The sequence below is a fragment of the Piliocolobus tephrosceles genome, chromosome 16 (assembly GCF_002776525.5).
Source record: "Piliocolobus tephrosceles isolate RC106 chromosome 16, ASM277652v3, whole genome shotgun sequence".
NCBI classification, from domain to species: Eukaryota; Metazoa; Chordata; class Mammalia; order Primates; family Cercopithecidae; genus Piliocolobus; species Piliocolobus tephrosceles.
Window position 1 is genome coordinate 6,970,587 of NC_045449.1, and position 11,359 is coordinate 6,981,945.

At 54.6% G+C, this 11,359-nt stretch overlaps 1 protein-coding gene across 8 annotated transcripts in view; it reads right to left on the reverse strand.

Annotated features, from left to right (window-relative positions):
- Positions 1 to 886: 886 nt before the first annotated feature.
- DLG4 (discs large MAGUK scaffold protein 4) overlaps positions 887 to 11,359 on the reverse strand; it is a 28,604-nt gene continuing 18,131 nt past the window's right edge. For 7 of the 8 annotated variants that reach the window (XM_026456314.1, XM_026456313.1, XM_026456316.2 and 4 more), the window contains 12 exons: positions 8,017 to 8,312; positions 7,733 to 7,835; positions 7,480 to 7,594; positions 5,432 to 5,608; positions 5,101 to 5,137; positions 4,981 to 5,008; positions 4,804 to 4,851; positions 4,620 to 4,721; positions 4,083 to 4,255; positions 3,039 to 3,148; positions 2,362 to 2,453; positions 887 to 1,812 (listed from right to left, as the gene is read on the reverse strand). In XM_026456314.1, coding sequence (XP_026312099.1) covers positions 1,706 to 1,812; positions 2,362 to 2,453; positions 3,039 to 3,148; positions 4,083 to 4,255; positions 4,620 to 4,721; positions 4,804 to 4,851; positions 4,981 to 5,008; positions 5,101 to 5,137; positions 5,432 to 5,608; positions 7,480 to 7,594; positions 7,733 to 7,835; positions 8,017 to 8,312 — 1,388 coding nt within the window. In that variant the 3' untranslated portion in view covers positions 887 to 1,705. The remainder of the gene's footprint in view (positions 1,813 to 2,361; positions 2,454 to 3,038; positions 3,149 to 4,082; positions 4,256 to 4,619; positions 4,722 to 4,803; positions 4,852 to 4,980; positions 5,009 to 5,100; positions 5,138 to 5,431; positions 5,609 to 7,479; positions 7,595 to 7,732; positions 7,836 to 8,016; positions 8,313 to 11,359) is intronic. The other variant, XR_003309786.1, reaches the window with a different exon arrangement.

Below are 11,359 nucleotides of genomic sequence, written 5' to 3' on the forward strand. Positions count from 1 at the left end.
CTTTCTCCCTTATAATAAAGAACTAGGTAATTGATAATTTCCTTTTTTGCCACGGCTATCAGGAAGCTCAGAGATCACATTTACCCTCATGGCTCGTATACATTTCTCCAGTTTTCATCTTTGGCATTTAGATTCTTATTTTCCTACCCTCATGATTTAAAAAGCTGCCTCAGATTATTTCCCATAGAGATAAGGCAATAAAGGCCGGGCGCGGTAGCTCATGCCTATAATCTTAACACTGTGGGAGGCCGAGCCGGATGGATCACCTGAGGTCAGAAGTTTGAGACCAGCCTGGCCAACATGGCAAAACCCCGTCTCCACTAAAAATAAAAATACAAAAATTAGCCAGGCGTGGTGGCAGGCACCTGTAATCCCAGCTACTGGAGAGGCTGAGGCAGGAGAACCGTTTGAACCCAGGGGACAGAGGTTGCAGTGAGCCAAGATCACACGATAGCACTGCAGCCTGGGCGACAGAGTAAGACTCTGTCTCAAAAAAAAAAAAAAAAAAATCATTTCCAGAGCCTAGCTCTGTCCACAACTCCATGAACATGAATGAATGAAGTTTCCTCTCTATTTTCCTTTAGGGACTGTTGTGCTACCCAACAGGGCTGAGATAGCCCAGCGGGGATCAGAGCTGGACTAAGTTTGCAGGGCCCCAGACAAGTTCCAGGCTCCCCTTTCTGGTCTGTCATGACTCTGGACAGAGCTCCAGCCCTTCCCAGGCCCAGTCTTCACCCGCTCGGCTTCCTTGATTTGCCAGTTACCTCCATGGCCCATTTTCCAGGCCACTAACCTCTCTGGCTTAGAATGAAGAAGGATCTGACTGCTGCACCCGTCTCCCTCCACACCCAGGTCCCAAATAACCAGGCCACACACCGAGTTTCAAGTATCTGTCTCTTCCTTTCACTCTCTCAAAAGAAAAAATAAATAAATTGCAGAAGGCGGCAGCATTTCCAGTCTTCCCTGGCTCCCGGACACCCGACCCCCGACCCCTGCCCCCCACCCTCCCTCCCGCATTTCCCACTCCCTAGACCCATCCCTCCCTTTTCCCCAGAAAAAATTCCCAGGAAAAAAAAAAAAAAAAAAAAAAAGCCACATTTAGACCTTCCACTCATGCAAACCGGCAAAGAAAAAAGGTGGGGGCGTGTGGAAGGCAGGGGCCCACGGTGGAGTCCCCTGCTTCTCCCCCTAAAAAACCACCTTTGAGAAGAAAAAAAGTGGAAAAAATAAATGAGAAATCAAGGGACATGGGGAATTACGATGAGGGCAGGGGTGACCCCAGACCCTGCCTCAGGAGAGAGCGGAGGCCTGTGGCCCTGCATCCCTGCAGCGGGTGCTCCTCGAGGGGGCCCTGACTTCTGGAATGTGTGTGGGAGAAGATGGGGGAGGGCAGGTGGCCCCCGGTGGGTCTGTGTGTGCATTGGGGGCGGGCGGGGGCGGGGATCCTAAGGAGCAAGGGCTCGGAACCAGGAACCCAGCTCCCCCCCCAGACCCCAGGTTCCTGGCATTCAGGAGCCCAGTTCTGGGGTACGGGGATACATGCAGAGGAGTGTCCCCCCTCCAATAGGCTGGATCCAGTTAGAAAGGAAATAAATAAGAAGGGGTGGGAGGGAGGCCGGGGGAGCCAAGGGCTTGGGCAATTCAGTCCAGACCAAGGGCCCAGGTGATGGAGGCAGGGCGAGTCCAGGCCAAGCCAGGGCAGGAATCAGAGTCTCTCTCGGGCTGGAACCCAGATGTAGGGGCCTGAGAGGTCCTCGATGACACGCTTCACCTTGTGGTAGATCTCCTCAAAGCTGTCACCCTCCACGATGGCTGGGAGTGGGGTGGAGCAGGGAGTAAGGCCAAGGAAGGGCCAGAGGACACCTGGCCAAGGGAGTGGCACCAGCCCAGAGGAAGGAGCACCTCTTTCTAATTCTCCAAGCCATGAGCCATGAGGCTGCACCCGCCCAAAGGGGCACTTTTTTTTTTTTTTGAGACTGAGTTTCATTCTTAGTGCCTAGGCTGGAGTGCAGTGGTGCGATCTTGGTTCACTGCAACCTCCGCCTCCGGGTTCAAGCAATTCTCCTGCCTCGGCCTCCTGAGTAGCTCGGATTACAGGTGCCCAAAACCACGCCCTGCTAACTTTTGTATTCTTAGTAGAGACAGGGTTTCATCTTGTTGGCCAGGCTGGTCTTGAACTCGTGACCTCAGGTGATCCACCTGCCTCGCCCTCCCAAAGTGCTGGGATTACAGGCGTGAGCCCCCATGCCATGCCCACAGGGGCACCTCTTTCTAAACCATCCACTGGGAGTGGCAGGGGAGCTCTTTCTAATCCGAGTAAAGGCACCCTACGTGCTGGCGACAGCCTTGCTGTGGCCTCACCTGAGAAGCACTCTGTGAACTCCTGCTCCAGCTTGGTGGCTCTGTCGAAGGCTTTGCGGGCTTGCTCCTCTGTGATCCGCTTGTTAATCTCTCTGTGAAGAGGGAGGGAGAGCAGGCCTGAGACTGGGCCCACCTGACCCTGCCTTTTACCTCCTCTATCTAGGAATGTTAAGTTGCAACTAGTATTCTTCTACTTGGAGCACATAGGAAAAAAAAAAAATACAATTCCCAGTATCCTCTGGGGCCACAGATGAGCCCCCCCCCCCTCCCCCCCCGCCCCAGCAACCAGCAACCGCCCAAGCCAGGTGTGGCTACTTCAGGGACATTTCCAGAGCTTCATCCTTCCAGCCTTCAGCCCCAGAGATGGGATTCGGACTCCAACTCCCAACAGCCCTGGAGGCCCTGACTCGCCCCAGCTGGTATACCCCAGGGGCTGCTGGGAGATGTAGTCCCGTCTAGCCCAAGGCAGGAGAGGAGCGGAAAGGCCCGATTCCCCGCATCCTCTGGGTTCCAGGTCTCCTGGATTCCAGGTACTGCTGGGTTTCGGGAATCCCCCTCTGGGGTTGCCGAAACCGCTGTCCAGCGTTCTGAAGGGAGAGTTGACTGCAGAGGCCTTGTGAGGCCCAGGGCCACATGTGTTGGGGGAGCAGAGGGGAGGCCCCCAGGACCATACTCACAGCACATTCTCCAGGGAGCGGGGGCGAATGAAGATGGCGATGGGGTGCAGGTGGGCCGCCTGCAGCCGCCGCACGGCATTGGCCGAGACATCGAGGATGCAGTGCTTCCCCTGGGGGCAGGCAGGGTAGGCGGAGGGGGGCCAGCAGGTGGCGGGAAAGGACAGACAGCGGTGCCGGAGGGACATGGGACAAGGAGAGGTGGGGAATGGGAGGTTGGCCAAAGGGGAGTGACATGGATGTCAAGAAACACGGGGGCAGAGAGTCAGGCAGGAAGAGGGCATGGACAGAGTAAAAGACAGAGAAAGGAAAAGGAAGATGGAGAGCACGGGGAGAGGGCAGGGACAGGACAGAATGGAGGAAGGGAGGAGCACCAGGCAGACAGGGACCCAAGAGATGGTGGCAGAGCCGGGGCAGCAGCGAGTGGGGCGGGGTGTGCAAGGCAGAGGTGACACAGGCCGGAAGGAAAGCCAAGAAAAAGGAGAAAGGAAGTAGGATAGAGGGAGGAGGGAGGGGAGGACGGACAGAGGACAGACAGATGGAAGGAACAAGGAGACAGATGGGAGGGAGGGAGGCAGATGGAGAAAGGAACCGTGGAGGGAGGGAGGGCAGGGGGGGGAGCAGTGGGGAAAGGAAAGGAGTTAGCAGAGGAGTGGGAGAGGGGAGCGGGGCCCCAGGAAAGGGTGAGGCAGGGGAGAGGACCAGAGGGGAATCAGGAAAAAGGGAGGGACCCAGTGGGGAAGGCCAAGCCACCAAAGACAAGGCCATGGGAAGAGAGGAGAAATGGGGCAAGGAGGAGGGAGTGGAGAGAGAAAGAGGCCAGATGGTGATGGGAAATTTGGGGTCAGGAAGCGAGGGAGGCGGGAGAGAGAGCAGGGGCAGAGAGCAGGCGGTCAGAGTTGCCCAAGAGGAGAAGGAGGTGGAGGAGCGGAGTCGAGACCCAGCAGGGAAAGAGACAGAGAGAGAGAGAGTTAGAGAGAGCTGGAGGGAGGCAGTGGGGTGGGGAGAGGGGAGAAGGAAGAGGACCAGGTGCCCGCCAGGTCCTACCTGCTCTGCCACCTCTCGCACGGACTGAACGCTGGTCCCATAGAGGTGGCTGTTGTACTGGCCGGCCTCAATGAACTTGTGCGCCTGAATGTCCTTCTCCATTTTCTCCCGGGACGACACAAAGTGGTAATCCCGGCCATCTATCTCATACTCCCGCTTGGGTCGTGTCGTATCTGCCAGGAAGTCACCCCACCCCCCGAAGATCTAACCACCATCCCTCTAGCTTAAATCCTGCCTACTTCAATCAAATCCCCACAGTGCCCAGCGGGTCCTTTGGTGAAAGGGAGCTTCCAGGGAGACCAAGACTGCAGAGGGCCAGAACCGCTTCCCCTAGCACCCTCCAGGGCCTCCAAGTTTCTGGCCTGGGCATGGGTACTGTGAAATGACAGGGTGGCTGAGAAGCACCCCTTTTTGCAGAAACCCTGTATCCCCCTACACACCAATCCCCCAAAGGCTCTACCTATGGCCCCAGGGATGGGCCTCCTCCGTCCCACCCCCACCTCCACCTTCTCCTCCATCCAAAGCCCCAGCACTCACGGGGAACACAGGATCCAAACTTGTCGGGGAACTCGGAGAGAAGATCATCGTTGGCGCGGTCCTTGGTGGGCCCAAGGATGATGATGGGGCGAGCATAGTGCACTGCGGAGAGAGCCTGGCTTAGGCCGAGCACAGGGTTGGGGGAGCAGCAGGCGCTGGGGCCAAGGCAGGGGCCAGGGCTCACCTTCCATCTGCGTCACTGTCTCGTAGCTCAGAACCGAGTCTTCTCGACCTGGTGGGAAGTGGGGCATCTGCAAGGGGCTCTGAAACAGGGGACCTGGAGCCCTGTCTCCCCCTTGAGGATATCAAAAGCAGCTCAGTGCTTCTCTCACCCACATCTTCCCAAACTGACCCTACCTACCCTGTGATCCAGAGCTGGAGCCCCAGTCCTAGGAAGAAAAAGCAGGCCACGGGGTTAGTTACAAGCTCAGCTCCATGAGCCCTCACGCTTCCACCCAGGCTCACACCTTCCTCCACCTACCTTGGCCTTTAACCTTGACCACTCTCGTCGCTCAACCCTGTGGGATACATGGAGAGATAGGCGGGTGGGGGAATGCCCAGTGAGGAACCCTGCTGCCCCCACACTCCAGGCCAGCTGACAACCCCTTCTCCTGCAGCCCTGGGCACTGTGCTCCTCAGTGAGGAGTGGTGCTTCCCAAAGGCTCATGGGAGCCAGGGTCCCCAAGAGGGCCCAACAGACAAACCGCTAGGAGTTCAGAGGGCAAACCCATCCCCTGTTGGCTGCCCACCCTGGGGGAACTTGGCAACTTCAGTGCCTGTGGCAAGAAGGCTACAGAGCCCAGAAGCCTCACCGCCGTTTGCTGGGGATGAACCCAATGTCGTCGGTCTCACTGTCAGAGTGGACCCGCCGTGCCTGCCACCACTCCTCATCACTGGCATCGATGACATGCAGCACGTCCCCAAAGCGGAAGCTCAGGGCCTGGCTCAGGAAGCCGCAGTCCTTGGTCTTGTCGTAATCAAACAGGGCCCTGGAGGGCAAGTGGCTATTGGTCAGAGCCCAGATGAAGACTCCAAGAAGGATGCCCCAGTCACCCTTCGGTGACAGAGGTCTGCAGATGGCCCTCCCATGAGTGCAATGGATGCCAAGGAACCCAAAACTGTGTGGGGACCGAACGCTGACTATAACTCATAATCACCACAACTGTTAGCCATCATTCAGTCCACACTGAGTCCAGTTTCCAGAGGGAGGGCTCGAACTCAACCCTCTCAAGAAAGCAGCTTGCAGTACACATGCACGTCATAAAGTCACAGGGGTACAGCCAGGCGTGGTGGCTCACGCCTGTAATCCCAGCACTTTGGGAGGCCAAGGCGGGTGGATCACGAGGTCAGGAGATCGAGACCATCCTGGCTAACACGGTGAAACCCCGTCTCTACTAAAAATACACACACAAAAAAAAGTTAGCCAGGCGTGGTGGCGGACACCTGTAGTCCCAGCTACTCGGGAGGCTGAGGCAGGAGAATGGCGTGAACCCGGGAGGCAGAGCGTGCAGTGAGCGGAGAGCACGCCACTGCACTCCAGTCTGGGTGACACAGCGAGACTCGCATCTCAAAAAAAAAAGTCACAGGGTAACCTTCAATCTGCCCAAATTCATAAGAAAAAGAAAGGTCCCGTGTTTCCAACTAATGATTACCCTTTACCAGTATCAAATCTCTATCAGTAAGTCACAACCCCTGGGGTCAGAACCAGAGAAGGAATGAAGACACAGAGGAAAGCAATGGGCCTGGAGAGGAGGGAGGAGACCCTGGGCCCCTGGGAGTGTGACAACCACATGATGCTCCCCCTGGGAGCCACCACACAACCCCTGTGGTCCCTGGGAGTCAGAACAACGTTGGGGACCAACTGGCCCCAAGCAGGGAGGAAGGGCAGAGCAAGGGCTCAGGTGGGAGCCAGCGTCCATTCAGCAAGAGGGAAAGTGCTGGCGCAGCAGGACGGAACGCAGTTCCACAGCAGGATGCTGAGCTCAGCGTGGGACATGTTGAGTGTGGGATGCCTGTGGGACATCCCAGTGGAGATGGCCAGAAAGCAGATGGCCAAAAGTGCAGGTCTTGACCTCCAGAAAGAGGTCAGCCAGGGCCAACAGCTCCGAGAGACATCTGCAGAGCGGAGTGGCAGACGAGGCCATGCAAGCCACAGGGCCAGACAGGGAGAGAAGTGGGGGGTGACCCGTGGGGGCGGGAGAGAGATGTGCTTTGGCAGAAACCTAAGCCACAAAAAGAGTCAGTGGAGACGAGCCCTAAGAGGGGAGCAAAATGCCACTGGACAGACGGGGGCAGGAACCACAGAGCTGCAGCCCACCTCTCTGGGACTGCCCACAATACCGCTGGAGAGACGGGGGCAGGCACCACAGAGCCGCAGCCCACTTCTCCGGAACTGCCCACAGGGACGTGAAGGCTGGGGCAACACTCCAAATACCCTAGAGGACCATGCTCCACCAAGCATTAACCTTCGAGATGCCAAATTGTGCGGTGGCCTGGGAGTCCCAAGGAAGTGCTGGGATGACCAGGGGCTAGAAGGCAACTGGAATACTTGGGGTAGAGGCTATTTTCCCATCGACAGGGAGGGGGTCTTTTTTTTTTTTTTTTTTGAGACGGAGTCCCCCCCTGTCGCCAGGCTGGAGTGCAGTGGCCGGATCTCAGCTCACTGCAAGCTCCGCCTGACAGGGAGTATTTAAAACATTAACCTGTGCAGCAAAGCCCATGAACCCCCGCTGCGCCTCAGGCCTGGGGTGGGGAGTCAGAGCAGGCAGGGTAGAGAGGAGGAGCGGCTGAGGCCCGGGCCAGGCACAGAGTGCCCAGGAACGCAGAGGGGCTGAGGAGCCCAGCCCAGGGAGCCTCTGACCTGATGTAGAAACCCCTTTTGGGGTTGCTCCGCAGGGAGGCAGTCCCTGAGCCCAGGCTGCTGTTCATGAGCTGTTCCCGGAGGTCGTGGATCTTGGCCTCGAATCGGCTGTACTCTGAGGAAGGACAGGGAGGTTCCTGAGCTCTGTCCCCATCCTACTGCCACCCGTCCTCCCCTACTGAAGCCATCAGCTGAGGAGGCAGAGTTCTAAGGGCCATTTTAGCTCACAAGACAGGAACTTCTGGCCTGGTACCTTCTGGTTTATACTGAGCGATGATCGTGACCGTCTGACCCGCATTCTTCAGGGCAATGGCGGCTTGCTCGTGGCTGGCATTTCGGAGGTCAACACCGTTGACCTAGAGAGAGGAGGACAGGCTGTGTCACCAGAGACAGAAGGCAGCACTTCTGGGTCCAGGTGGAGCAGGGAGTGGTCCCGCAAGAGGACTCGGCTGCAGCCCACCCAGGCCCCTCCCCAGGAGCTCTGCGCTCTGCCCTGAGGGGAGGGGGTGGTGCAGGTAGGGGCAGGCCTTCCCTCACCGACAGGATCTGGTCCCCCTTCCGCAGCTCCCCACTGAGGTCTGCAGGGCCCCCGGCCAGGATAAAGGAGATGAAGATGCCTTCACCGTCCTCGCCACCCACGATGTTGAAGCCCAGGCCCGTGGAGCCCCGGTGGATCACAATTCGCCTCGGTTCTCGGGGAATGTCTTCCTCCCCGAGCAGGTCCTTGGCCACTGGGGAGTAGCGCCGAGGGGAAGTGGGGGTCATGGCTGTGGGGTAATCGGTGCCCAGGTAGCTGCTGTGACTGATCTCATTGTCCAGGTGCTGAGAATAAGCTGAGGAAGACACAGGGCAGAGATGAAAGTGCCTGGAGGGAAAGAGCACCCACCACCCAACCTTCTCCCCAGGTGCCAGGAGAGCCAAAGTCAGGTGGAAGGGAAGTTATTCTCTCAGAGACGCCGGGGTGGGGTGGTAAGGGGATATCAGATCACAGTGACGTCAGGGATCAGGAATTTAGAGGTGACATTACAGGCTGGTTGTCCTAGGGGATAAAGAATTTAAACATTACATGTCCTCAGTATGCCAGGGATGGGGAAGTCAAAGGGAACATGAATATTATGCTTTGGGAGTTTTCTTTTGGTTCCTGTGTCACTCAAATCTCTTAATCCATAAAACTCTTCTCCCTCTTTTTCCCCCCCAACTTTGCCATCCATTTGTTTAAAAAAAACTAGGTCATTTCTCTAAAAGAATTTCCCACATTCTATGAGGGAAATTCTTTTTTTTTTTTTTTTTTTTGAGAAGGAGTCTCAGGCTGGAGTGCAGTGCCATGATCTGGGCTCACAGAAGCCTCTGCCTCCCGGGTTCGAACGATTCTCGTGCCTCAGCCTCCTGAGTAGCTGGGATTACAGGCGTGCGCCACCACGCCCAGCTATTTTTGCATTTTTAGTAGAGACGGTGTTTCACCATGTTGGCCAGGTTGGTCTCGAACTTCTGACCTCGAATGATCCACCCGCCTATGCCTCCCAAAGTGCTAGGATTACAGGTGTGAGCCACCTTGACCAGCCTATGAGGGAAATTCTTTTTTTTTGAGGCGGAGTCTTGCTCTGTCGCCCAGGCTGGAGTGCAGTGTGGCACGATCTCAGCTCACTGCATGCTCCACCTCCTGGCTTCATGCCATTCTCCTGCCTCAGCCTCCCGAGTAGCTGGGACTGCAGGCGCCCGCCACCACGCCCGACTAATTTTTTTGTGTTTTTAGTAGAGACGGGGTTTCACCGTGTTAGCCAGGATGGTCTTGATCTCCTGACCTCGTGATCCACACGCCTATGCCTCCCAAAATGCTGGGATTAGAGGCGTGAGCCACCGCGCCCGGCCCTATGAGGGAAATTCTAACAGGGAAATTACTGCTTACCCTCCTGTGGTTTGTTTAGCCTATGCCTCTGCCCCTGTATCTCCTGTAAACTGGCAGTTCATCCTGGAGGCTTGATCAGTTTCAAGTTCAATTCAGAGGTTTTTTTTTTTTAGTAAGTCCTGTATACTTCATAGGTAGCGCTATATTCTTCCTACGGCATCACCACAGGATACAATGTCTGGTCGTCTTTCTGTCAGGTAAGATTAATGGTAGGTTCAGGGTCGTCAGCCCTGTCCATCCATTATATGGCGCCCCATCAGCCTTTCAGGTGAGTTTTAGCCACGTTGACAATCACCGCCTGGTTCTGATGTGTATCAGGGACTGCAAAATGGTGATATTCTACTTCTTTCTTTCTTTGGAGTGAGGAGCATTTATTAGTGGGAATTCTTCTTTAAAAAAGAAAAATCTTAGCCAGGCACAATGGTTCACGCCTGTAATCCCAGCACTGTGGAGGCCAAGGCAGGCAGATTACTTGAGGTTAGGAGTAACCTGGCTAACATGGTGAAATCCCGTCTCTACCAAAAATACAAAAATTGGCTGGGCGTGGTGGCTCATGTCTATAATCCCAGGTACTCGGGAGGCCGAGGCAGGAGAATTGCTTGAACTCAGGAGGCGGAGGTTGCAATGAGCCAAGATTGTGCCACTGCACTCCAGCCTGAGTGACAGAACGAGACTCTCTCTCTCAAAAAAAAAAAAAAAACCCTCCAGCTTGGATAACATGGTGAAAGCCTATGTCTACAAAAGACAAAATTTAAACGCTACCTGAGCATGATGGCACTCGCCTCTAATCCCAGCTACTCGGGAGGCTGAGGTGGGAGGATCACTTGAGCCCAGGAGGCGGAAGTTGCAGTGAGTCAAGATCATACCACTGCACTCCAGCCTGCTGGGTGACAAAGCAAGACCTGCCTCCAACAACAACAAAAAAAACCAGCCCTGTGTCAACCTATTGGTTACTCTCTGAGGTAGTCTGCACACTAAAGGGAGGATAAATGCATGGCTCTCTCTGCATGCCTCTCTCCCTTTATTCACCAATTTCAGAATGAATGAGATTGCCTAGCATCCTCCAAAATTTTTTTTTTTTTTTTTTTGGGGGACGCAGTTTCACTCCTATTGCCCGGGCTGGAGTGCAGTGGTGCAATTGCAGCTCACTGCAACCTCTGCCTCCCAGGTTCAAGCAATTCTTCTGCCTCAACCTCCCGAGCAGCTGGGATTACAGGCGCCCGCCACCACGCCCGGCTAATTTTTTGTGTTTTTAGCAGAGACGGGGTTTTGCCACTTTGGGCGGGCTGGTCTCGAACTCCTGACCTCAGGTGATCCGCCCACCTCGACTTCCCAAAGTGTTGAGATTACAGGCGGGAGCTACCACGCCCGGCCAAAATATTTTTAAGTATTATTATTACCTTAAAGATTTTAATATATTTAATGAGTTTTCACTGGCCAGTAGAAGCCTCTTCAATTTAGATCCCGTGTCTTTGCTGAGAACCTATTAGTCTTGGATACCTTCCTTGCTCTCTAGTATGAAAGAAGTTAGAAGCTCATCTTATACATTTATTGCCAAAGATTTTAAATTGACCCTTCTTCCGACGATCCCAGGTTCCTTTTGGTAGGTTATGGTATTTAGGAACAGTACCATGTGATTTTAATATGGTTTTACAGTATTATTTCATATTTTGTAGGGGCTGCCACACCTCATTATTCTTTTCCAAAATGTCTTAGCTTTTCCCCCACACAAGTTTTTCCAGTCGAATTTTAGTATCAACCTTTCCCAGCAGGGAAACAACATTAAAATTGTGATTAGGATTGAATGGAATGTAGAGATTAATTTGGAGCCGGTTGAGATCTTTAGCATATTAAGTTTTTCCATCCAGAAACACAGTGTGACTCTTCACCCCTTCCAATCTTGTTTTGTCTTCAGTAAAGTCTTGTCATTTTCTTCATACAAATCTTATATTTCTTGTCAAGTTTCTATTTCTT